Source organism: Astatotilapia calliptera, chromosome 4, assembly GCF_900246225.1.
Source record: "Astatotilapia calliptera chromosome 4, fAstCal1.2, whole genome shotgun sequence".
NCBI lineage: Eukaryota > Metazoa > Chordata > Actinopteri > Cichliformes > Cichlidae > Astatotilapia > Astatotilapia calliptera.
The window spans coordinates 12049497-12075958 of record NC_039305.1 but is presented as its reverse complement, the minus strand read 5'-3'; the positions used below and the strand labels follow the sequence as shown (position 1 = coordinate 12075958).

The 26462-nt window shown below is 40.6% G+C and overlaps 2 protein-coding genes across 5 annotated transcripts; one reads left to right on the top strand and one right to left on the bottom strand.

Moving 5' to 3' along the window:
• Window positions 1-26349, bottom strand: tbcd (tubulin folding cofactor D). Of its 2 annotated transcripts, none has more exons than XM_026164755.1 (39): window positions 25676-26349; window positions 25532-25582; window positions 25322-25419; window positions 25097-25198; window positions 24837-24983; window positions 24089-24144; window positions 22245-22377; window positions 21581-21626; window positions 20953-21085; window positions 20718-20860; window positions 20557-20617; window positions 20330-20404; window positions 20131-20225; window positions 15425-15581; window positions 11528-11585; window positions 11411-11440; window positions 10975-11060; window positions 9577-9657; window positions 9404-9477; window positions 9145-9262; window positions 7163-7223; window positions 7045-7067; window positions 6925-6956; window positions 6775-6837; window positions 6615-6691; window positions 6250-6331; window positions 6029-6147; window positions 5840-5931; window positions 5357-5497; window positions 4429-4512; window positions 4032-4190; window positions 3723-3861; window positions 1721-1842; window positions 1549-1626; window positions 1372-1458; window positions 1196-1283; window positions 378-487; window positions 214-298; window positions 1-127 (listed from the first exon to the last, which is right to left on the bottom strand). In XM_026164755.1, exons 1-39 carry the CDS (start codon window positions 25860-25862, stop codon window positions 104-106), a joined length of 3597 nt encoding a protein of 1198 aa, XP_026020540.1. In that variant the 5' UTR covers window positions 25863-26349; the 3' UTR covers window positions 1-103. The 2 variants fall into 2 exon arrangements, with proteins under 2 accessions (XP_026020540.1, XP_026020541.1); XM_026164756.1 differs by having other exon boundaries at window positions 1-124.
• On the top strand, window positions 15894-20100 carry znf750 (zinc finger protein 750). 3 transcript variants are annotated; one of them, XM_026164757.1, is made up of 3 exons: window positions 15894-16281; window positions 17816-19081; window positions 19188-20100. In XM_026164757.1, the coding sequence occupies exons 2-3, from the start codon at window positions 17823-17825 to the stop codon at window positions 19771-19773; spliced, it is 1845 nt and encodes a 614-aa protein (XP_026020542.1). In that variant the 5' UTR covers window positions 15894-16281; window positions 17816-17822; the 3' UTR covers window positions 19774-20100. The 3 variants fall into 3 exon arrangements, with proteins under 3 accessions (XP_026020542.1, XP_026020544.1, XP_026020543.1); XM_026164759.1 differs by lacking the exon at window positions 15894-16281 and adding an exon at window positions 16288-16508; XM_026164758.1 differs by lacking the exon at window positions 15894-16281 and having other exon boundaries at window positions 16696-19081.
• Window positions 26350-26462: the final 113 nt, after the last annotated feature.

The following is a 26462-nucleotide window of genomic DNA, read 5'->3' as shown; positions in this document are numbered from 1 at the left end:
TAATTTCTTTTATACATTTATTGTATTTCGACTGTTTCCATGTGTTTTATTGGCAGTTAGAAGAGCTACCTGACATGGGGTGTTCTTCATTTCCTGTGAGTGATCAGGAAACCTGGACAGGGCCCTGCTGATTAAAGACAGCAGTTAGGATCAACTCAATTCAATTTGTTTGCCTTGTGCTCTAAACTCTCAATAATTACGCTAAATGGTTACCTTTGTAACTGGTTGTGGCCTGGGGACTCCTAACCAGTCGCAAAGCTGATTCCTATGTGGCCGAACTGTGGCGAGGTCGCTTTCCCTGGAAAGGAGCATGGCAACGTTTTACATACTGCTTATAGTCAGTTTATTTAACAGCTGCCTCCAGTATGACTACTTACCAGTTAGTGTCACTTAGCAAAGTCATGGCATCATCCAACACCTCTGGATCAACAACATCATCGTAGGTCAGAAGCATCTCATACATCTGGCTGGCTGTGGTCTTTCTTATCTACAGTTGTGAGAAATACAAATTAGAACAAGAGTCAAGAGCTATTCCAGCAATCAGCTATGCTTGATCCAAACATATAAACTGAGAACTAGACCTGATGACAATAATCATCACCCTGCATGTGTCCAAAGCCACATGCATATCAATTTATCCATTCATTAAAAGCGAGCACGTTATGCTCACATTTATTTTTATTCTTGGACTCTACTTGAGTAGCTTTGCATGATTCACAGTTCAAAAGGATTCATATATCTAATACTAATACAGTTCTGTTGATACACTGTCTGGAGGAAAAAAAGCTGTTTTAGCTCCTCTTGCTTTGAGGTCCCTTCCTTCTGATAGGTTGCTTCTCACAAACAAAAGCTTTGATCAGCAGGTGGGTGGGGCTTATGTGCTCACTGCCAGGGCTTTTCAGAGCAGAAGAAACTAGAAACTGTGTTTAGAGAAGTCTGAAAGCCAATTTTGCACTCTGTAACAGCGTGACAAAATAAGGAAAAGCACAATAGGTCCCCTTTAGTCCACTCAAAAATACAACGTGATGGGGCTCTAGTTTTCCTTAGAGCTGGCTATAAATATACAAAAAACATAAACAAAGCTGAATGTACAGTAATTAGGTGTTGAGATCTTTCCACCTGGATGAAACTGTTGATCAAAAAAACCCAACAATCCTGCTTCAAGGATAGCGGTGCACGCTCCAAGTAAACCTACCACAGGAAATGAATGGCAGAGCAGCAGCAGCAGCTGGGACAAAACCTTCTTTCTCACCTCACCTTGGAACTGGATCAGCCCACATAAACTGGGAAACACAAACCGGCATAGTCAACATACATTTAGCTTTAGCGATTTGCATCATGTGTGCATTTATCAGTGAGACAGAGACTTACACTGATATACATGCTCGCAGCTTGGAAATGTCTTTGGACTTCTTGAATTCTTTGCAAAGGGCCAAAAGGTCCACACAGAACGGATGACTAAGAAAACACAGGCAGAAAAAGTTTAGCTCTGACAAACATCCACATTTAGTTTAATACAAAGAAAGAAAAACAAATCACAGCACTCACTTCTCTTGCATGGTGAATATTTCGAAGCAGCTGTTAGCAAGAATCTGATTGAGCATCTTAAGAAAGGAAACGGACACTCTAAAAGGAAAAGAAAAGAGAATATATGCAGCTTTTACAAGTGTAATGTACTGAAAACAGGACAGATAAAAAAAAGCCTCACATCATCACGTACCTGTCATTGTGAAGATTGTCTCTGAAGATCCTCAGCAACGTTTCTCCAAATTGTCCCAAAGCAGCACTATCGCTCTGAATCAATTTCAGATGGTCAAACAGAGACTGGGAAGAGAAATGCACCTAAACAGAAACAGAAAAAACTAGTAAATATATATAAAAAAATAAATAAAGTGTTATTGTAAAACAGTATGATGTCACAGTGAAGATAAAGTCTGAGCTTTTTGTATATAAAACTACATCATTTTAACTGATCATACATAATAACACCCAAGTTTTGGCCACTGTAAGGTCCGTGTCTATAGTTTAATGCTTGTTCCAAATGGAAAAAAGTGTCTCACGGTGTTTAAGAGACAATAAATTCAATAAGACAGGACAGATTGACAACCCAAGAGTACGTGTACATGCAGTACAAAAACACTGCCGTGTTACGACTCTTTTCCTGTCATTCAAAGGCAAAGGTAGGAAATGTAAATAGAAAAAAACTGAGAAAAAACAGAAACCTGGACTATAATATTAAAATTACTGTGAAGTTATTGCTGAGCGAGTGCAAACTTGAGGAGCCTGGGAAAGAAAAGCATCAGATATTATCAGACCACAGCGAAGAAAGTGTCAAATCTTGACATTTGCAAGATAGCAACATAATATAGTTGCACAATGCCCTATAAACAGAGTTACTAAGAAACTCTTGGCTGAAAATCTCATCCACATTAATGCACATATATACACATAATAATAACAGTTTTTAATGTTTCAGTGGTTAATTTTCTGTTTTACGCCTCCAACTTTTTTCTGTTGTGTGGCTGCTCTTTTTCAGGGTCATGTGGGCCATCTACGTCCACACAATTCCTGGAAAGTTGGTAGATGCTTCATGTCTCTCTGGCCTGTGTGAATATGTGCCTGTGGTGTGAGAACAGTATTCTTGGCCCATGGATTGATGCAGTCTTGGCTCAGTTTCCTAAATGCAACCCTGTGCAAACATATCACTACTTCTCATCTCTGAGGATGTATCTGCAGTAAAAACCACTGGAAGACCAGGACGAGAGCTTGATTGCCTCTTGGGGAATATATTTAGGCCACCACTGGAAGACAAGTTTGACTTTACTGGCCCCACTGCTGCTATTACAAGCATTAAACTTATTTTCTTTAGTACATCTATAAACACTAAAAGCTAAGAAATAACCTAACTGGCTCCAATTTGTGTGTGCAAGTTCTCCTCCGAGTGATTGGTTTTAACAGGTTAGGTCATAACAGACGAAGGGGGGAAACTTGATCAACCCCAGCTGAGTCTCCCGACTGACGTTGAGTAAAATATTAGGACAGGAAATTAGCTAAACTCCAGATACAACCTATGGGATGTTCCCATTTTGAATCTGTAGGTAAGTCTGACTCACGCTTGGCCATAAAAAAGACAAGACGTAATCAGGTGGAGATGAGTAACATAGCTGGTATCAATGACTCGATGGACTGCCGTAAAGGCAGGTGTTATACGTCAGACACGAGATCAGAGTGCATCAGACTGAAAGCTCCCCCTGCTGGTCTAAACTCAACCTGAGTATCAACACAAATCTTATTGTGTGTTGATCTTATTGTGGGATGTTTAATGCTGAAAAGTACATTTCTATAATAAGCCACTGCTTTATTCTACGCACAAATATCATTAAACATCTACTGGACTTCATTAAAAACACAAAAGCCCACAATAAGAGGTGCTAAATTTGTCCCTCTTTTCTGAGACGACTGAGTTCTTTAACATCTACCGGATGATGTCTTTCGAGTCTGTGTTAGCCAGTGCGATCCCCTTTGCTGTGGGAGCAGACTCAGGGTAGTGGACAGCCACAGAAGCAGGAAATCATTCCTACCGGTGATCAAACTTTACAGCTCAATAGGTGAAAATCTCTAAATCCCTCACTGCCAACCTTTTAGACGTTTACAGATTAAAACTATCACCCATCTGCACATAACAATGTAAAGATTTGACAATATTCAACTTCTCCACCTACTGTGGACTCTGTGATTCCTCCCACAGACACGGTGAGCCCCAGCAGAGTGTGGTACTGATACTCAAACAATCCCAGCAGCTGGGCGATATACTTGAAAGCGTGAGATGGAGCATTCCAGTTCAGAGTGGTTGTGGTCTCACTGAAACACAGAGCAAATGGGTCACAGATCAGCAAATAAAGCTGTCATCTACGAAACACTGTTAAACTGCATGTGCATGTGCCAAAACCGACCAAACACAAAAGGCTGGTTAAAATTATAGCAATTATTAAAGCTCCTAAAGCTACTGGTTAACTGTGGTAGTGACTCACATGGGGAAAATGCCCAACAGCTCCTCTCGGTGGGGAATGTGAGGTACTACAGGATCTGTGCTGTGAAGGAGGTGAAGGAAGATGGTGCCAGCGTGGGCTCTGTAGCGATCAATCTTCTCGGCAGATTGCTGGGCCAGGCAGCACATCATACATTTCACCCTACATACATTAGTGTGAAATAAAGACAATGAGCACTATCACTATTCTCTCACAGTTGTGTTTATACAAGTTTTGCTGCCATCAAGACTTAAGAAAAAAGATCTTGAACTACAAGAAGCTCAAAGGCAACATTGGATATAATTTATATGACAACAATAAACAGTAAAAGTAAAGTTGGAGAGCCTAGAACATACAGAAAAAACAGAACATATTTAAATAATTAAAGATTCGTACTCACATGTCTGCTGAAAGGATTTCTGGAGCACTGCTAGCCACCAGCATAGTCACATCTTTCAGACTAGTCATTGCCGCCTCTCTGACCCTGAGCAAGTGACACACACAGTATATTTAAATGGCATGGGCTTGAATAAACCCCACCACTTTCTATTAAATCTATCAATCTATTACTTTTTTTTAAGGTAATCTAAATGGACTGGAACTTATATAGTCGTTTTCTACTCCATCTGGGCACTCAAAGCGCTTTATACTACATGCCTGATTCACCCATTCACTCTTACTCATTCAATCACTTTTTTTTCTATGCTTAAGTGCTTTCTATCTAATGTTACACACATTCACCCTCTGATGGATTCATCAAGGGATCAAACCAGGGGATCAAACCACCAACCTTCCAGTCAGTATTTGAACTGCTCTACCTGCTGAGCTACAGCCGCATAAACAACAGAAGACCGTTGCAGTTTTACAGGATTCTGCAGTTTTACAGTCAAATTAGTTTCATGGCTAAAGGGCACAATTTGTTTATGTGAAATGCTGATCAGGGTGTTTATTCAAAACTTAAACACAAGCAACTTGTGAATTCTTGATTATATATGATGAAAATAAGGGAAGGACTGTCTTCATTCAGTGTTATTACGAAAGAAAAAAAAAAGATTGCAGGTAAACAAGGAAGAAAAGCGATTCAAGAGAAAGAAGAAAATAACAAGATTACTAGACAGTGTAAAGCAAGCAGCCCATCCCATGTTGGAGACAAGTGACAAGCCTGGTGACATTCCAGGCGTGTCGGTAACCGTGGCCTGGAGCTACCTGTGACATGGGCACGTCCCTTTGTGGAGGGACAGAAGACCAGACGTCTCAATGGGGAAGAATTCTTCCTCCCCGAGGCGGTTAAAAGAACATATGTGCCTTTGAGGAGCAATTTCACTCACCAGGCCCCGACATCCCCTCTGCTGTCGGTGGTGTAATCGACCATACTGGAGAGGAGAGTGCCATACACCTCATCTACATTTGCAGAGCACAGGGTAGAGTCCGGAGAGCCTTCAGCACATGCGCCTGCTTTCACACTCACTCTGGTGGAGAAAATGAAAAACAGTTTGCAAATCAAAACATAATTTAAAAGGACAACGAGAAATATACACAAACCACAGCAAAGAAATTAAATTTGAATTTTGAGGAAAGATGCTATCGGAGAAATGGCCAGACATGCCCTTCAGGTCCTGCAGGTATAGTCGGCCAATTGTTTATTTTAGCACCACTGTCTACATATCCACGTGTTTAAACTAGCAGGCAAAGAGCCGAGGACAGACAAGCAAACATAACAGTGCAAAAATACACACCAAAGAAACAACAGGGTAGAAAAAAATGCAGATAGAAGATGAGAAGGCAATAAGCGTGTGCATATGAATACTCACTGAGCTACTGATGTGATTGCATCTCTCCTCGCCTCAGTAAAAGTCCCTTCCTTCTGGGTTTCAGCGCACAGCTGCCGAAGGCCTTCAATGATCTATTGCAAACACACAAACCAATTTATACCTAAAATGCAGAGACAGCTAGATGGAAAACAGCTTGAAAATGAAAGTGTGGACACACTTCAAACACACCTGCTTCAATTTGCCATGGATCATAAATTTTGGCAGACAGCCGAGGGCCAGGGCAGATCCGCAACGAGTGAGCATCTGTGGGTTGTTAAGCCCTTCAGTGTACTGAGACACCAGAGCATCTAAACATGTAAGGACACGGACATGTTACAGACATTAACCAAATCATACAGATGAAATCCATATTTGGTTATAGAATAATGAGAAAACCATAGCTAAGCTACCTTGCATTTGTGGGTCAGCCTGGCCTGGACTGGCCTGGTAGTACTCCTCACACAAGGCAGACAAGGCTGATACAAGTGCAGCCTGCAGACACAGGAAAGGGAAGGCCAGAGAGTAGAAAACAGAAAATAGTCCACAAATAAACAAATGGTGACAGTATTTGATTCCACAGCTTTGAAAATGACCAAACTAGTACACACTCTGGTGGAGCAACCACTTTACCTTATACTACAGATACCTGTGTTTTGCTCTATTGATTGGTTACAATAAACAGATATAACTGACGTATAAAAATGAGCATCATCATTCTCACTGGTTCCTGGAATGACCTCAACATTAGAGAAGAATGAAAAGGCATTAAGCTTACCATAATGCCATCCTTTGCTCCACTAGAAACAAGATGAAGAGTCTTTATGGTGTCGTCTATAATCCACTGCCAGCCAGCTGTAACATAATACATACTGTTAGCTGTGATGTTGGGAAAAAAAAGAAAAGCAAAACCTCAGTGCTGTAAAGAACTGCCTTACTAATGATGGGGTCGTTCTTGAAAGGCATTTTGGACAGGGACAGCTTTTCTATAAGACTACAAACTGTGAAAAAATAAAAAACAAACAATCAGGAATCGTCAGCATGTCATGCAACTATTTTTTAAATTCCAACTTTGAATGTAAACTTACTTGCTGGTCTCATCAGCTCTCCACCAAAGCCCCTATGTAACAAAATAAACATAATTGTAATACGAGTAATATATTACTGATCTGCCATACTGCAAAGCTAAACAGATTATTTCAGCATACCTGTACTGTTTTCGGTCGTGTAGCTGAAAGTGGGCCAACAAATTTAAATGAGCAAGAAGAGCAAAGTTTGTTTAATTTGAAGTTAATCTTGAAACTATTTTTAAGTTCATGCACTTACCATTTGGTGAATGTTCTTTAAAGCATCCACACATTCTGGAGAAATCATGTCCACCACAGTCCTATGGGACAAATACAAGCCCGATTTTAATAGTGCCATCATTTAATGTGCCAAAGGCTTACAGGGCACTGTCAAAGCACGCTGCTAAAACAATTACATGGACACTTTGAAAACACATCAAATCGCTATGGGTTATCTATATTGATAAGGACTCAGTAATGTGTTAGTAACAAAAAGATGCCATATTCAGGGAGTCCATTTTACTGAAATTTGTATGGCCCGATGTGCTTCCATGCATGCCTGACAACATCAGGGCATGCTTCTAATGAGATGAAAGATAGAGTCCTGGGGGAATCTCGTCCCTGATTTCAATCAGGGCATCACTGAGATCTTGTACTACCTGGTGGCATCAGATTGACCAAAATATAATGTACCAAAGGTGCTCTACTGGATTTAGGTCAGGTGATTGTGGGGGCCAGTCAAGGGTATCATCGTCCTCCAGGAACTGCCTGGACACATGAGGTCGGACATTCTTGTCCACCAGGAGAATGCCAGGACCCAAAGCGCCAGTATAGGGTCTGGCAATGAGTCCAAGAATTTCATCCTGATACTTAATGGCAGTCAGTGTGCTGTTGGCTAGCCTGTAGAGGTCTGTGCATCCCTCCATAGATATGTCTCCCCAAACCATCAATGACACACCACCATATACTGAATGATGTCACAGGAATCAATATTTTCCCTGGCTTCTCCAGATCCATTCACGTCTGTCATGTGTGCTCAGGGTGAACCTGCTCTAATCTGTGAAAAGCACACGGTCCTGCCAAATGTGCTATTTTATAGCAAATGCTAATTGGGCTACGAGCACGGGGTGCTACAGGCTGTAAGGCCCTTAGGCCAGCCTCATGAAGGCTTTTTCTCATTGTTTTGTCAGAGATATTCACACTAGTGGCCTGCTGGAGGTCATTTTATAGGGCTCTGGTAGTGCTCATTTTCTTCCTTCTTACACAAGCAGACAGGCGGAGCACATATCAGTCCTGTTAAGGGGTTAACAACCTTCTACGACCCTGTCCAGCTCTCTTACAGTAACTGTCTGCCTCCTGGAAACTCCTCCATGCTCCTGAGACTGTGCTGGGTGATATAGTAAATCCTTTGCCAGTGGCACATATTGATGCGCCATCCTGGAGGACTATCAGTGAAACCTCTGCAAGGTCCAGTGAGGTATGGCCTCATGCTAGCAGTAGTGACACTTAAACTAGCAAAATGTAGAAGTGGTCTGTAAAACCATTCCTGTGTTGGGGGTTGTGTCATTGTTTCCCCTCTAGTGCACCTGTTGTTAATTTAATTAACACCAAAGCATGAGAATCAAACCAACAACCCCCTCTGCTACTTAAACGACCACTTTAATATGCCAGAAGTTTAACTGACTTAATGCTTTACTCTGATTAAAAAGTGTTTTTAACCCGTGTACATTAAGGTTTAAAAAGAAGTTTCAGTTCTAGACCAACCCTAGCTAATGCTACTTTTATTGTGTTGTTACACCCCGGCCTAGGCAACCGGGGTGCAACGTAGAAAAACAAAGATAAGGAAAATAAAACCACGAAGGCCCTCCACCAAAATCCCAAAACGAAGGTGTCTCAAACGAAAATATTAACAAACCCATTCTCAACTATTTACAACAGACTATTTATTTACAACAGACTATTTATTTACAACAAACACACCAAACTATTTACAACGCGGGGGAGATCGCGACCATGACACACTGAAACACAGGGTTTAAATACATAGAGGGAGCAATCAGGAAAATGGACAACAGGAGGGAAACACAGCTGGGGCAAATTAGACCTGACGAGACAGGGAAACGTAAACTGAACACACTAAGATAACAACAGACCTTCAAAGTAAAACAGGAAACACATGACAGTCACGCAAAAACAAAACACTGACAACACCGAAACGTAACATGTGTATATAAAGCCTACCTGTTGGTTTGAAGGCCCACTTTGTACAGAGCATGTGTGATCTGCCCGCAAGCCTGGATGGCTCCATGCCGGCCATGGAGATCAATACCCACGGCCATTTTCAACAGCTGCGGTAAAACTGAAACCGAGCAGGGAGGGGGAGTATAAAATTTCCACTCTTTATTTTTAATTGAAGGTTTCATTCAGTTTCATAAAGCATTTAGCAGTTGAACTAAAAGACAAACATTGACTGAGGAACAGGTAGGGTGACATTGTTTACCTGTTGCTGCCATATAATCAGGCACTTGAGGCGTCAAGTTGTGGAGAGCTTTAGTGGCAAGCTCTCGAATCATACTGCAAAATATATACACAAAGATAAATAGATAAATAAATAAGTGAAAACAAAACAGTGTCCTTTTCACATTTGGCAGCATTATTAATGCAAGTACTTACCCATCCCAGTGGTTGATCTTCATAGCTACTAAATGGTCGATCATGGATTTGGTGTACTCTGGGAAACCTGCTATATAGACACTTTGAGACAAGTAATAAAAAAATAACAACACACATAACAGTTTTATGCATGTTTTGGTAACCAATAGAATGCAAACATCAGTTTAGCCACACTTAAATCACATCTGCTATCACTGTGCTATGTTCCTTCCTCGTTCTGTATTCATTCATGCCCTGAGGCTAGCATCTTTATTCGTTTTCACCGCTTAAATGTTTACTAAGTTGGTGACACATTCCTGCCAAAGGTGCAGATTCTTGTAAAGGCTAAAGTTTTTCTGCACTGGCTTCAATATACACTTTATCAAATGTGTATGTGTATATACTGGGTTATAATATTAAGATTTTTGGTGCCGTTACAACTCAGTTACCTTAACCCAAGGTCATGTGATGATGTGATGATGGACTGTACACTTTATGTAAAAGGTTCATTTGAAGCGAGTGAAGAGTGGAGCCCATTGACATAGCAAAGATGAGGTGTGCTCGTGTTGTGGCAACTTGTCAATCACAAGGTAGCCACTCCCTGAAGCATGCCATGGTTTACTGTCTATTTCACTCTGAATAAGACTGCAGTGCACACAAAGACCAGTTTGCTGTACTGAAAAGGTCTTGAAACTGATTAATCAAGAAATAAGGAAAGTGTTTACTATAGTATAAAATGGAAAAAAGTGTCATTTTCTTATAGACATAATAAAGTGTGACCTTATTTTGTCATCAGTCAAAGAAGAATCCAAGATTATGACATTTCTGGACAGGTTTCTCTTTTTAGAGTGGGAGGCAGGGTCTATCTTCTAGAGCAGCGGTCCCCAACCCCCGGGCCTCGGACCGGTACCGGTCCGTGAGTCGTTTGGTACCGGGCCGCAAGAGTTGAGGCTCGGGTGTGAAATGTATGGTTTTCAGGGTTTTTATCGGTTTTCAGCGTTATTTTGTTATCGTTTTTATCATTAACTCTGTTTTCCTGGGTCTTTTCACGTGTGTTATGAATAAATCTTCTTTTTTTCGGTACCGGTACTAGTTTTATTTTGTTGTAATTATCCGCGACACCTTAAAGGCCGGTCCGTGACAATATTGTCGGGCATAAACCGGTCCGTGGCGCAAAAAAGGTTGGGGACCGCTGTTCCAGAGAGAGAGTACACAACCCACTTTTGGCCCGAATGATTTTTTTCTTGCTTGTCACTTATAGTGAGATAAGATATTTTTAATTAGGGACAACACACATAAACAGTAATGTTAGGAAAAACTGAGATTTAATTCTGTGCTGTGCCAGTGTGAAAAGAAAATGTATTACCTGTTTACAACATTTATTTTTTAGGCTACTGTGATTTGTGCAGTGTTTCTTACCTGATGTTCAGGTAGCAGTTGTTGAGATTACCAACTGCATAGTAGTCTGCTGTTGTTAAGATGTCAATACCATGAGGAAATGTCCCCTATTGAGACACAAGAAACCAAGAAAGTGCTGAGATGTTTCTACTGCATTTCATTAATTAAAGGTTGCTCATATTATTAAACACTGAGCTCATGATTATGAGATAGAAAACACACAGTTAGGTTCCAAATTCAAGAAACGATCTCACAGAGTTATTGCTCGAGGTCTACTTGCAAATCAAGCTTTTGCTGGTGCCCTGCAGCCATACTGGGAGGCTATTTCTTTACTTAAAAGGTTCTCACTAACAAGGCAAGTTTGAGCATGAGCTAGATATTTGGCAACAAATAAGCTTCAAATCACAGCGATTCTGTTAGTCACAATGTTCATGTAGTCAATACTGAGGTCACAAACCTGTCTGCCGACATTCTCCTGGAAGGCAGCCTGGGACAAAAAGAGACAAAATGAACTGCTGTCCTGTAACTGTATGTCTTAGTTAGGAAAGCATGGGATGTCGAAAAGAGAACTTACAGATGCAGCTCTGCGGCAGTTAACATTTCGATCAAACACAGCAGTGATCAGCAAAGCACTGCAGAAAGACACAAAGTATATGTTAAATACATTCAACCGCCACCAAACGTGTTGGAGAAGGTAATAACTTTTTCTTGTCACAGGGCGTTAAGTAAAGATGAATCAGCCTTCTTGTACTTTGTTTTTATAATTTTTCTGCTTGACGGATACTTCAATTTTAGAAAATTCTGTAGTTAACGCTTAAATACAGTTTTTATGCATATGGAATTAAAAATATACTAATATAAATGTTAGACTGCCCCATTCCTGTGAAATTAACCTCAATCTTCACCAACAGTGTACAGATTCTTATGAGCGCACAGATGAGTCAGATGCTAGGTTTCAATTACATCATTATTGCAAACTGTGATTGTGAACCACAGATTCTCAGCACAGACGGTAAACCATAATATGATTAAGCACGACTGCCTTCTGACCTAAATATCCCCACACCACGTTTAAGTGGGGGCCAACCTGTGACAGGCTGAGACTGACTGCTGTTGTCCTTTTTCCCTTCATGTACCCAGCTTCAGCAAGATCCCAGCATGGAGATTTACCAGCTGCCCAATTTGGCTATGCTAACTGCCCTCACCCTGAGGGTTTAGAAAACAAACTTCCTGGCTGAACTCTAGACATAAAGGTTACTCTAAATTACTTTTACCACTGCTACAATTAGTATATAGTTTATTTATTTAAGTTAGTAAGAATACAAGTGCATGAGTGTGCCCCCAAGCCACTGACAAAAGTGAGTTTTCTGTGAATGTCATCAAGCTTTGATGAATAGAGCAGGAACCAGCTTGTCTTAGCATTGCTGCCAAACGGCGACCGAAACCTACAACAGCAGGCGAAACCTGGCAGTCCTGTAGGCTAGAGAAAGGGAGGGTGTTGTCGCGACTGCTGATGATAATTTGCAGGGGTTCAAACTGACACTGCAGAGCTGGTCTGCACAGTCACAGGCCACAGGTCCATACATGCACACCAAGAAAAAGAGCTCAAGGATGAGATAAACCGTTACTATTAACAAAGACTGAACACATGTCAATGGGTGATGTCGTACTTCTCTGCATGGTTGCTCATTAGATGGGAAAATCTCCCGATCTTGGTTTTTATTTTTAGAGCTAGTTCTGATTTTAAAGTGAGGCATATAAAACATTTTACTCAGCAAGTACCGTCTGTTAATGTTCATGTAAAAACAAACAAACAACGATTTCAGTACTTCTTGCCATGCCCGTATAAGCATGCTGCATGCAAATGAAGTCTTAACTAAATGCCTGCAGTTTAACATAGCGGCTGCTGCAGCAACATGAGGGGAAAACATGCAGAAAGAAATGCACTTCTAATAGAGATAATGCAGTCTAAGGTAACAGAACATAAAAATCATTTTTATAAATTTGATGAGGATTGTAGGAAAAGACCAGATTTTGGTTCCTTGTTTTTCTAAAATAAATTTCCCTTCATGCTGCACCAGGGTTAAAAAATACTGAGATAAACCTTTCTGCACCAAACCTATAAACCTTCTGTTTTTCAGTCAAACACCAAAACAGAGCAAAATGTGCTCTTTAGCAGATATGCTAGATAATACTCCAAATGTCAACGTCCTGCAAACCAGGAATGCAGATCTTTAGATACTGGATCTCATTTCAAAACCGAAACGTAATATAAAAAGTTCTATGTAAAAAAAAAAAAAAAGGACTATAGCCTTTATTTAGCATATAAAGCCCATGTTGTGCATTTGCTTTAAAAACAACAACAACAAAAAAGTACTTTTCCCACCCACTGCCTCAGACAATTGGAGCTTTACTGAATCTATTTGATTTTTACAACATAAAAATCCAAACTTGTAGCCTATTCTAAATTGAACACATGAAAACATTATCAAATGGCGATGTATGTTGCCTGTGTGGGGACATGCAAGACTGATATGACACAGAAAAACTGGTTTGAGGCAGTAAAAACACCTTGCAGTTTCTATGCAAATTGTAATGATAATGTCACTCCTAACAGCTGCAATCAAATGACTTGACTGATTACTTGACATGTCACGTGCACCGATCTCTTGATTTCAGCTGGTTCTTTGCAAAATTTCTATCCTCCATTTTCAACTGTATTATATTAATTAGAAAGGTGTTTCTAATTCTTAAATGCATTAACTTTAAACTGCTCAGGAGGATAAATGCTGACTTTGCTTGAATATTAAACCGCAGCAAGGTACTGAAGGAATCTAATGAAACTGGAGATAATTCTCTAAGTAATTATTTTGCATTTTACTAGTGGAATAACGATAATACTTTTCCTCTGGCAAAATGAGGTTTGTTATACATTTTCTATAACAAGTGAAATTACTTTGAAAAAGTAATTAATTATAGTTACTAGTTACTTCTTCAAAAAAAGTAACTGAGTTACAATATTCTAAAAGTAATTAATTACTTGAAAAGTAACTATTGCCTTACTTTAAAAAAAAATGTAACCCTCTGGGGTCCAGGGTATAATTGGCCATTTTTCACTACTTTTGATGTTTCCTCTACATTTCACCGTTAAAAACTATTTACTTTGCCTTGATTGGTATCATTGTTTTTCAGCACAACCTCACGTGTTTGAATTTACAGTTATGTTTTCATTTTGATATACTGTATTAACGCAATTGATCTAAAATCAGACAAAAAAAACATAAATTCCAAGTAGAAAAGGTCTTTTACTGTAACAACCACAAACATGTTTATTTAATCATATTTCATAACTTTAAATGCAAATATAAATTGCCAATTTTAAAATCATATGAACAAGTTTTGCAAACAACAAGTTATTTGCAGCCATTTACCTTTTACCCTTTTTAAAAAAAAACATTTCAAACTATTTACAGAACAATCAGCTGTTCTGCATTCAATAAGATGCCACACAAATTATTTGTGTCACTCCAAAAAAATAATTTCTGTCCACTATAAAGGAGAACATCACAGTTTGATACCTGCAGATAGCAGTCACCTCATTGCTCGGACACACAACACAAAACTATCCACAACACTACACACTAACTACACAAGACAACACATTAACTACACACTCCAAACACGCTAAACGTCACAAATCTCTCACATCTCAAAACTGGCTCTCTCTCTTTTTTTCCTGCTCTCTCTCTCTCGCCATCACTCCTAAAACTTCCCCCTATTCGTAAACAACCAAATGTCAGGTTGCCATATCATTTTTTGATTGGTCGACATTTTTCCACCAACTCGAAAGAGGTGTTTTTTGTTTGTTTGTTTTTTGGTCATAAGCAGAGAGTGCTTGCTAGCGCTGTCCTTAGACCGTAAACGTGATGAAACTATTGAGGAAAAATGCGTATATATTGTTTATCATGACTCTGGTTTTACGTGGCCTATCAACACAATTTAAAAACTGGTATATATCACCTTGTTGCTTTGTCATCTTTAAGTGGTCATGTGATTGGGTTACCACAACTACTTTATTCTTCCTCAGTCAAACAGCAGCACTCATGCGATTGTTTTGCCCCCTTAGCTCCAGGTGTTGTGCAAAAAAGTGATCGTCGGCCAGAAAGTGATTGCCGCCCGTGGGAGCGTGCCGCTGCTTAAAGCTGTAGCGCCCAGATTACTTACAGCTACTTCCGTGCAACTGATTATAGGTGCTGGAAGCTAAACACAGCTTCAACCGTCTGTTTGTTGAAAAATAGTAACGCGACCGCGCCGCATTTTCTTGTTAGTAACGGTAACGGCGTTGTAACGATAGGAATTGTAATTAGTTAGATTACTCGTTACTGAAAAAAGTAACACCGTTACTTGTAACGCCGTTATTCCCATCATTGCCTATGTGTAGCAGTGTTTCATGTGTATAAGGGAAGGTTACCTGGCAATCTGAGTGACAAAAGGTTTGAGCTCCTTGGGTTCATAAGCCCTCGCAAAAGACCAGCAGACGTAGCAGGCAGCATCACGCACATTGGAACCAACACTGCACGCTCCTCTCTTTTCCTCGTAGATTAGGGACTTGATAATGAGTGGCACAACTGCAAGCAGACACCGCAGTGAGATGAAAAGTTGTCAGAAATGTCCAAAATATATATTACACAAACTGCATGAAATGTTTTTGGTAAGCAAAGATCACTACTTTATCTTCACAAAGCTTGACTTTTGCAATTCCAGATTAAAGGAGAGTAATACAACATGAAAATAAGCTAGCACCAGTTCATAAGACTTTTCAAGGTCAGATTATGAACAATATAGTAAGTGCATGTTATTTAGGATGATTATCAAAATAAATCTGTTTCATAATAACAGAACATTTGTTTTAACAGAAAATAAAAAGGACTAATAGGAGAATAAATGGCCTGCCTGCTATTAAACTTTATTTAAAACTTCATATACATTATTTGTTCAGTTGGAACCAGAAAGGGGAAGAAGGATTGCAACCCCCCCCCACATGTAAATCATTGCTTGAGGCTTGACTAATACCAGGTACATCAGTGTTGCCCGAGGGCCTTGCTGTTTAGATGAAAGCTCCACCCACAGGTGAGACAACTCCTCAGAGATAGAAACTCACCACACAACAAATATCAAACACATTCATGATCACACACACGTTCACCCACTCTGAACTCCGAGCACGTACCGACGGAGGTGTCCTGACCAGAAAGTGCCGTGCGGCGTGAAGCGTGGAGCAGCCCACTGGATAAAGAGGATAAGATACTGACCCTTTGGCTAGAGAAGGTAGGGTTTGTTTTGTTTTTTTCTTTTTTTGTCTTTCTTTTATTAACACTAAACTTATTTTCAGCACTCTATCAAAGCATTTCTTTGCCAATGGATAAGACTGACTGTGATTTGTAATGGTGTTTCTAACCATTTTTATTGGCTGCATAAAGGGTAGGGATAACTGTGCACCTGCTACCTCTTGATCCTAATTAGTCCCTGCTCAGGCTGCAGTAACTGAGCCACAGGTAAATATCTGAGCTCTGCAGACAACCTTTTAACCAGGTCTAAAATACTTATTTAGACAGCAGACAGACAGCCTTCTTTAAAGAATATCATCTTTAAAAAACTAAACTTACCTGATCTCACTCCATCCAGATTTATTTTAAAAAAACAAGTAAGTTTAGATCCTTTATTTTGTTCTTTGTTTTTGTTTTTTTAAAGCTGTATTATAATGAAAATAAAGACTTGTTATAAGAAGACTTTCGAAAGACTTTTACTTCTTAAGAAGGGAGTGGTTTTGCATGCTACCACAGTTGGGACAGAAACTCGAGTGGCAACTTCTTGCAACAGCGCATGACAAGCAGGTTCCTCTGAGTCCGCCCACCAACACTGAACTTACAGCTTTAGGTGATGATTCGTTTCAGAAGCCTGAAGTGCTACAGATGCCATTCTCGTTTGCAGACTTACTAATTGCTGATATTGTTCAGCTAGCGTGAACGCTGTATCACAAGAAAAACTATTAAACAATTACTTCCAATACTCATGCGTCTCCTGAGCTGGTGAGCTCATCAAGTGATAAATTCATCCCGCAGGTGTAGTCATGGGAAGCAGGTGGCTGGTGGTTCCCACGCCGACAGCGCAGAGTTTAGTAGATTGAGAGCGAGAGAGGGAGCGAGCTTGTCTCTACATGCCCTCGAGGTTTGTGCTAGAAAGTGTGTAGTCTAACTGTCTAGTGGATTAGCGACTCTCTAACATTAGAGGCGTGATGAGCAAAGCAATCGCAAAACCGACTGTCGAGTGAAAGTGCGAAACATGTGGAGGTGTTTGCAGGCTGTCGTCAATCAACCAAAACGAAACTAGGACAGAACTGCATCTATGCAAACGTGTGGCAACATTTTTGCATATGGTAGGCTACTTTACATATTTGGGTATATTTCTGTTTGGTGTCCAAAGCACTGTGAAGTTGCAGAAATACATTAGCCCGAGGGCTCGGTGTTTTGTGCAGCTAGAGATTTTCTGGCTGAGCAGCTGAAGAAACACTCACCGAAAAATCAACCACTTTTTACGGTAACCAGTCAAACAACTTGAGCAGGCTCATTACTTGACAGCAAGCTTGGGAATCTGGTACAGAGTAGGGTTGGGCATTTGGATGGATTTACTGGCCATCGGCAACTGGCCTAGTCCATTGACATTTGTGACTTTTTTTGTAAGACGGGTGTGTTTTGTTTTTTTTGCCGATTTATTGGCATGTTTACTTTAGAATAGAGGTACTTCAGTAAAATCTAAACCATTACTAAATCTCCAACTACGACACGCTATACTCTTCTTTCAGAATCAAGATGGAGACTGTTCAAGAACGCAAGCCAAAAAGACCCCACTATATTCCCCGACCACCAGGCAAGCCTTTCAAGTACCAGTGCTTCCAGTGCCCATTCACCTGCAACGAAAAGTCCCATCTTTTCAACCATATGAAATACAACTTGTGTGAAAACTCCATCTCCCTCGTATCACAGAAAGGTGGGCAAACAGCTAGACAGATGAAGGCAATGGCAAAAGCAATCCCTCCTAAAACTAAGGATTTAACAAATGCCCAACCAGCAGTTCAGAACAACACTCCAGAGAAGCAGGGAGCTGAAGAGAAGAAAGCTGAGAGCACAGATGACACAGAAAAGGTCGATGTAGGGTGTGACAGTCCAGTCATCAAGGACAGTCAGAGTGCAGCAAATCCAAATATGGTTTCAGAGACACAGAGCACGGAAAGCAACGAGGAAAAGGATCAGACGCGCCCATCTGCCTTCTCACCTGTCACACCCAACCGTGACGGAGCAGAAGCTTTCAAGACACCTGTGAAGCAGACCGAGGACTTGCAAGCTCCTGTTCCCACTTTCAACCACCCACGCTTCCCATGGAGCACGGTTTCATCATCCATTCCCTTAAAATCATTCGCGCCTCTCTTGGTTCCCGAATATTCTCCTTATCTCCAGCCTGATCGGCCCCTATATCCACCTTACTATCTTCCAGGAAATCACCATGTGAATGAGCCAAACTCTCCTTCCTTTCAGGCAGATTTTCTGGATCCCCAGAGGCCTATGGTACAACAACCAGTGACTCCAGCTAACACTTCCCCATTTCCCTCTTTCCCATACAGGTACTGCCATCCTCTTCACCCAGGGCACCCTCTGCCTTACACTCTGTACAGACCCCACGAGCTTTCTATGCCAATTGCAGGACACAGATATATTCCTTTGGATATGTATGGCCCAACTTTTGGCCATAAAGACTATGACTTGTACATACATTCACGTGCCAGTCTGAACCACCCACACACTTCTACACAAGCAGAGAGCCACCACGGGCAAAGTGGAGACAAGGCAACAAGGCTGAGTCCCAAAGAGGGCAGCTCAGCTCTGGGATCCCCTGACAGACCCAGCCAAGCTCACATCATCCAGCGAGACATCGAGGCGCTGCAGTACACCAACATCAGTGAGTCACAGATCGGCCCACAACTAGGAAACACGTCTACAGCGGTGCAACACATCAAAAATGACTTAAGACCAGAGGAGTGTGCAGAAATGTCAGCTCAGCACGTAGACAGAGGGTAAGCAAAATTCAAAATTTTGGATGTATTAATTTTAAAAACGTTTTTGTTTCTATTATTATATTGTTATGTTGTGTACATTATGGTTTTGGCCTTTCCGTTTCAGATTAGCTGCGAACAGCAGATTTTCCTTCATGTCTGATTCTGATCCACATCCTGAAACTTCATCAGAGCGTCATGAAGTCGACAGCACAGATGATATGGCTCCCCTCAACCTCTCAACAAGAAACCAAGACAAGGAAAACATTCAGTCTGTTGACAGACTGAGCTGCTCAGACACAGTGAAATCAACAGAGCATGAGTCGCCCCTGAACCTCAGCCTCAGAACTTCTCAGACCAGCCCTGTATGCAGCTCTCCAACAAGCACTTTAGAAGATCTTCAGCAGAGCTCCATTGAAAAGCTGGATGAAGAGCCTTGTGACCAGAGGCAGACTGCAGCTCTAGCACTCTGTCAGCTAGCCATTGCAAGCTCTGCAGCGTCTTCACGTGACTTCAGTACTATAGACGAGCCCTTGACAGATTCCACAGAAGCTAAAAGTCCTGTTTATCAAGAGAAGAGCAAACAAACGACCAGGGCCAAGGCAACAGCAATCAAAAGACCACACAGTGGAAAGGCTGAAAACAAATGCCATAAACCCAAGAGAGTAAAAGCGCCCGGACGGGTTCTGAGGAGGAGATCTCGTTGCTGCTAACAACTAAACTCTGACTATAATAAGGACTATCTCTGATCTAAAGTCTAAAAGCCTCATTGATAATGGACTTCTTATTGTATTGATTTAGCACTGAAAGATTTGACTGTTTTAGCCAATAGCACTGCTACAAGGTTAAAAATGTAAAATGTTACACTGTTCTTTTTTTTTTTTAATCTCAGAAATGACTTGAAAAGGTGATGAGCAAATTTTGCAAGTTTTCTAAAAGTTGAACAATTTTGTAAAGCAGACAACTGTAAATGTCATGTCATATGTATAAAGATGCTTAATAAAATAATAAAAGTTGTTTACAGTAGTCTGTGTATCATACATTAAGTATTGAGATATTAAATCACCTACCATCTGTCAATCTGGAAGGCAGCAGCAGTCCTCTTCTACCCAGTTCAGCAAGTGCCAGGCAGCCTCCATGCCAAGCGTTGTCTGTTTCCTGGAAGCTTCAGGATCAAAACACATGCAAAGCATATCAAAACGCAGAACATTGCCCCTCTATGAGGGGTAAGTAACAGAGAGAGCCGAAATGCCCCAAGCATGAATGTACCTGAAGCAGTCCAGCACTGATCCAACCACCTCATCTGCCAGCTCCTTGGGAAGCCTTCCAGTCACCCTCCCAATGCTGAGGGGTTAAACAACATAGATTACTGTAACACAACAACTCTTTCTCATGATCTGCTTTTGACATGTCAAAATACCAAAGACAAGCAGCAACATGGATGCGTTTTTATAAACAGTTCAGGTTTTTCAAGTGTCATATAAAAGGTTTGTTACCCCTTTGCTGCAGACCAGCGCACGATTGTTTCCTTATCTTTCAGTCCCAATAGCAGATGTTCTGTAGAATAACATGCAAATCAGATTTTTTTTATTTTATTATTATTTTTAAATGTTTTGTAAGGACAAACATTTTAAATTAATTGGAAGCAGAAACTTACCAATGACAGTCTCCACTTCCTCGGGAATGTCGTAGTCCTCCTCCTGTTCTTTTGTCTCCACTTCAGAGGTCGCACCAGTACTGTCTGCAGCCGATTGGGACATGGAAAGGTTTGCTGCTAAGGATCGGTTGCCTCTCTGATACCTGAAAATTTTGCATATTACAAAAAAGCACACACACAAAATGCATTTCTGTGTTTCTGCTTATTTTAAAAACTAGCTGGTACTAAATCTGACCTCCAAGCGGCCAAACGGGGCTTTAAAAAGGTAAGGCCGAGCCTCTGGGTTAATTTGACACCAAGCTTCCTCAGCATGGCCTCGCTGCTCTCTGACAGATGCTTCTTTTCCAGACACTGTAGAACTGCAGGAGCTGAGGAAATTTATTTATTAAATTTATTACATGAGCGAACACACAGGAATATAAAAAGTTTGTGGAAATTAATACTTAGATTGAAATATTTTCCAGGTAGTGAAGCTATTAAACAATTAGTTAAACAACAATCACATGCCAGTTATACAAGAGACAGCATGTCAGTGATTCTTTTTATTTATTTATTTTTGTCCCCAAAATGAGACTGTAGAGCAGGGGTAGGCAACTCCAGGCCTCGAGTGCCGATGTCCTGCAGGTTTTAGATGTGTCCTTGATCCAACACAGCTGATTCAAATGGCTAAATTACCTCCTCAACATGTCTTGAAGTTCTCCAGAGGCCTGGGAATGAACTAATGATTTGATTCAGGTGTGTTGACACAGGGTGATGTCTAAAACCTGCAGGACACCGGCCCTTGAGGCCTGGAGTTGCCTACCCCTGCTGTAGAGCAAAGTCTTGCTTCTTACTTTGTGCATGAACAAAGAAAAGGAACCTACCATACTGCAAGAGGTCATCTCGTTTTCCATGCTTGAAGAGCTTTGCCTGTAACATAGTTTGTTTTTTTTAATGCAGCTGGTACATAGCTGCACTTTTAAGCATCTCCCATTAACCACAAAAACATGTAAGCTTGAGTTCTGAAGTCTTGAGACTAAATGCACAGAGCCAGTTTTGAATGCCCTAAGCAACACCTTGGCTCCAGGTTCATTTAGCAAACATTAAGTGCAAAGCGACGCTTTTTAAAAACATGCTATACAAGTTTACGTGCCAATTATACAACATTCATGTGCATGCTTGTGGGATCCATTAGATCACCTTAGATTAGACAAAGTGATCTAAACGTAGCTTATCAATGACATGGGAAACATGGGAAAAAACTTGTCTTAAAAAAAAAAAAAAAAAACAAGAAACGTTTTTCTTAAATCATTAGATGAAATTGAATTAAGTCACTTGAAGCAAGAGATCCCACACATGCAGCAGGTGCATAACACACCTGCTAAAACCACACAGGCTATTGTGTGAAGCATACCAGTCATGTCAGCTCTTGTAAGTCCCCCTCGACAGGTTTTTATACACACAGACTACACTGTCTTCAAACACACATACACACACAGACAAGTATGCACACAACATACAGGCTTGAGTGTGAGCGCATATGTTTACCAGAGACTGCAGAGCACCATCCAACACCACAATGTTTCTTAATGATTGATCATTGGTCTGGGATATAGTGGCTAGATTCCAGTCCAAAAAGTCTCCGAGGCGCTTCTGTTTCACATCAGGGCGAGTCACGAACCTGCAGAGTCATGTAAAATAAGACAACACCATGAAAGACCAAATCGCTGACACTAAATATAACAAGAGCAATCTTGCCCTCTACTGGATAAAGACCTGATTACAGATCAATAGTTTTAAATTGTTTGTTGGAATTTACTTCGAATCTGAGATATATTTGTAACCAGGGGCAAAATGCTTTAGTAATGATCTTGTATGGTTTTCAGTAAAAAACATATTTTCACAAACATAAAGATGCAAAATTAAAAACATCGTAACTGTGTTTTTTAGCTTAGCTTTGAAGCAACACACTGTAAAATAATTAAGATTATGGTCATTTGAAAAATACCCTGGTTTCCACTAGACTGAAAGTGACTATGATGTCAGCAGCACCTGAAACACACACCATATCTTAAATCTAATACTGCATGCTACACTCTCCACTCCAACACACAGATGTCTAATGGAACAAATACCAGAAATAATTTATTAAACAGCAGGGGGAAACATTATTAGATCATAAAAAACTACGTTTAAAATAAAGTCCATAAGAATTTGAACAATGTAAATCACTAAAAAGATTTTAAGTCAAAGAATCAACATGTGGTTGAACTGCAGACTTTCAGGTTTAACTCAAGGGCTTTGACAGAAATATTGCCTCGACAATATTACTACACTCTGCTCAGATTCAACCAAATGCAGGTGCATATATCCCACCTAATGCTAATGATAAGCTTGCTATGAGCGAAATCCATGCGGCCACTAGCAAACAACAACCTGTACACACTGAGGCTGCATTTATTGTAGCAGGTGACTTCAACCACTCCAACCTAAAGACAGTATTAGCTAAATTTTATCAACATGTCTCCTGCCACACAAGAGGGGACAACACAGGACAATGTGTATACAATTGCAATTCCTTTTCTGATAACATATTTTATTCTGTTATATATAGTATTTTATTCTATTCTATAGTATATAGTATCTTATTCTTATTATCTTATCCTACTCCAGTGTTTTTCTTAATTTTTGCTACTGTAACTTCAGACTGTTCACTTTCTGCTGTGGTACAACAAATTTCCCATGTGTGGGACTAATAAAGATTATCCTTATCCAGGACAGCACGGTGGCACGGTGGCTAGCACTGTTGCCGCACAGCAAGAAGGTCCTGAGTTCAATTCCCCCATCAGGCCGGGGTCTTTCTGTGTGGAGTTTGCATGTTCTCCCCGGGTACTCCGGCTTCCTCCCACCGTCCAAAGACATGCAGCTTGTGGGGATAGGTTAATTGGATAATCCAAATTGCCACTAGGTGTGAATGTGCGAGTGAATGGTTGTCTGTCCCTATGTGTTGGCCCTGCGACAGACTGGCGACCTGTCCAGGGTGTACCCCGCCTTTCGCCCTATGACAGCTGGGATAGGCTCCAGCGACCCTGAAAAGGATAAGCGGAAGCGAATGGATGGATGGATGGATATCCTATTGCTGGAGCCTACACGGTAACGCCCCTCCCCCACCTGGGACAGTCTGATCACCTTTCTTTGTTTCTCCCCCGAATATTCACCACTCATCAATCGTGTGAAACCATTAGCGAAGACAATCAAAGTGTGGCCAATGGGAGTAGGTTGTGTACTCCACGACAGATTTAAAAACATGGACTGGAGCATGTTTACCTCTCAGGTATGTTACTAAAAACACTGTTTAACTTTAAGTGTCTGTGTGGTATTTGTCCACTTACTTTGATACCAATACAGATGCAGCATTTCTTGCACTGTCGCTCACAACTAGATAAGACTGTGGAAGAAAAAAAATAGTGCGATTATTCATACTGTTTAAAAATACACAAACACATACTGTATTATGCAAATTTGAAAAAATTGACAAAAATCTTAAATGACAAGATTAAATCTAGTGCCAATATCACACTGCTGGATTTTCTTGTTAAGGAATCTCTGGTGGATCAGTTTGTACAGGAAGGCATATATATCATCAAAAATCAAGCCGCAACACTACATAGCGACTCCCAAAGTGTGGGCCGGGACCCCTGGCGGGATGCAAAGGCACTGTAGTAATAGAAATTCACCTTAAAATTACTCTCAGATATGTACAGTTAAATATTTCTATAAAATTAGTTTATGTATATAAAAAACTGGTAATATGAGATGGTTTACTCCTTATTCTGACCTAATTTCACTACTCTTGTACTGAAGTTTGTGTCTCAGTGGAAGGTGGGTCACACATTGGCCTTAGCACTTTACATATGACTGAGTAGCATTAGCTATCTATAACCAACAGCCTTTGTTATGTTTTTTAAATAAGTTTTTCAAGGAAACACATCACTTTCTTTCTTATTTTGATTTGAGTTAAAAATTTAAGACTAAGTGGGCCCCATGCGATTTTCTTTTTTAAGTAGGCCACAGCACTCTTGACTTTGGCAATGGCTATGCCAAAACATAAAAACATCATATCACTTTGGTATAACTAACCTTGGCAATAGCTAGAATGCGATCCATGATAGGCTCTCTAGCCTTACCACCATCTGACTCGAGGTGGCCATCCAGACGAGAAAGATCGAAGGGTATGAGGCAGGTCATAGACAGCCATAACAACAACATGTACCGAGTTTCCCAAGTCTGGAACAAGTAAATAAATAAAGATCAAAACAATATACACTATTGCCTATAGGTATATGTAACTGATGCATCAGTGTGAAGCTATTATTTTTCCCTTTAAACTAAAGCCTCACCTCAGAGTCACTGGGATCCTGTCTGGACATCAGGTCCAGAACTGGCTGGACATCGGCCACCTCATGAGGAAAAAGCTGCATGAAAATTTTATAGCCTCTGACCTAACCAGAAATAAACAAACAACGTGCAGGATTAGTGAATCTGCTGCATAAGACATGCGTGAGTGCAATCACATTGCGGCTTTTATTCAGTGCAGTCAGGAGGTTTTTAATGAGAAAACTGACCTTGCAGATTACGTAGAGGAACTTGAAACACAAATGAACCAACGAAGGTGGAGACTTTTCACTCCTTATAAAGTCCAGTATCATATTTAACATCCATTCTAAAATAAAAAAGGAACAAAATAAGGAAGGAAGTGTTTTTATAAACTGCAAGCTCCTTTGACTTTTTATAAACTGAGTGATTTTATTTGTAAATTAGCTGTTGTAGTGTACCTAGATGAGGGTCCAGCAGATGAGGCTGCTCTTGATATCTGTTCATTATTACTGCAGGGAGAAATTAGCAGACCATCACGTCTCCAAACTAATCACTTAAAATTGCTTATCTTGGGGAAGCTGATTTATTTGTGACCGTCTCACCTAGGAACCTCTCTGTAGTAGACTCCCTTGGCCCCAGGTCTCCGTGGACCTCCGGCAGGCTGGAGATGAGGGCTGTGGTCTCGCCTCTCTCACTGAAGCTGCCCAGCACACAAGTCTGCACAATAGCGTCCGCCTCTCCTCCTCCTTCACCACCGGAAAACCCATTCTCCGTCTCCGATAGAGGCATTATCGCAGACCTTTAGCACGAGTATCTGTTGCAAGTTATGACAGGTTTAGCTAGCTAATATTAGCATTTGTGAGAACAAATAAAAGCGGAAAGGTGGAAATTATTCCAGGAAACTGGTGAATTGAATTAAAACATATACTGATAAGATGCGTAGGAGGTTCAGAGAGTATAAGCGCGAAATATGGCAGCTCTCAAAATTACATAAACTTCACTGGACACAACTATTGTTGATGTCTATAACGATGCAGCTAGCTGTTGTAGTCGTACCCCGCCCCGGTACGGCAAGCGAGATGGCTCACGTGGTTAACAGGGGCGGAAATTAAAGTCCCAGGTCACGTGTTCTCTAGACCGTATTAATGCAGGATATGTTTACTAACCTTTTACTAAACAGTTATTTGGGCTGCTGTGAAGTTGACCTAATGATGAAACATTTCTATCCAAATGGGATTGTTTTTCTTTTCCATGCCTCCATTCACAGGGAATTAAGGTGTGTAAATCTAGTGTGTAAAGGTTTTCACACTAGATAAATAACAAATTCAGCAGGTCTGGAAAAACACAATGGATTCGCTTAGGATTTAATAATGGTTATACCATGCACAA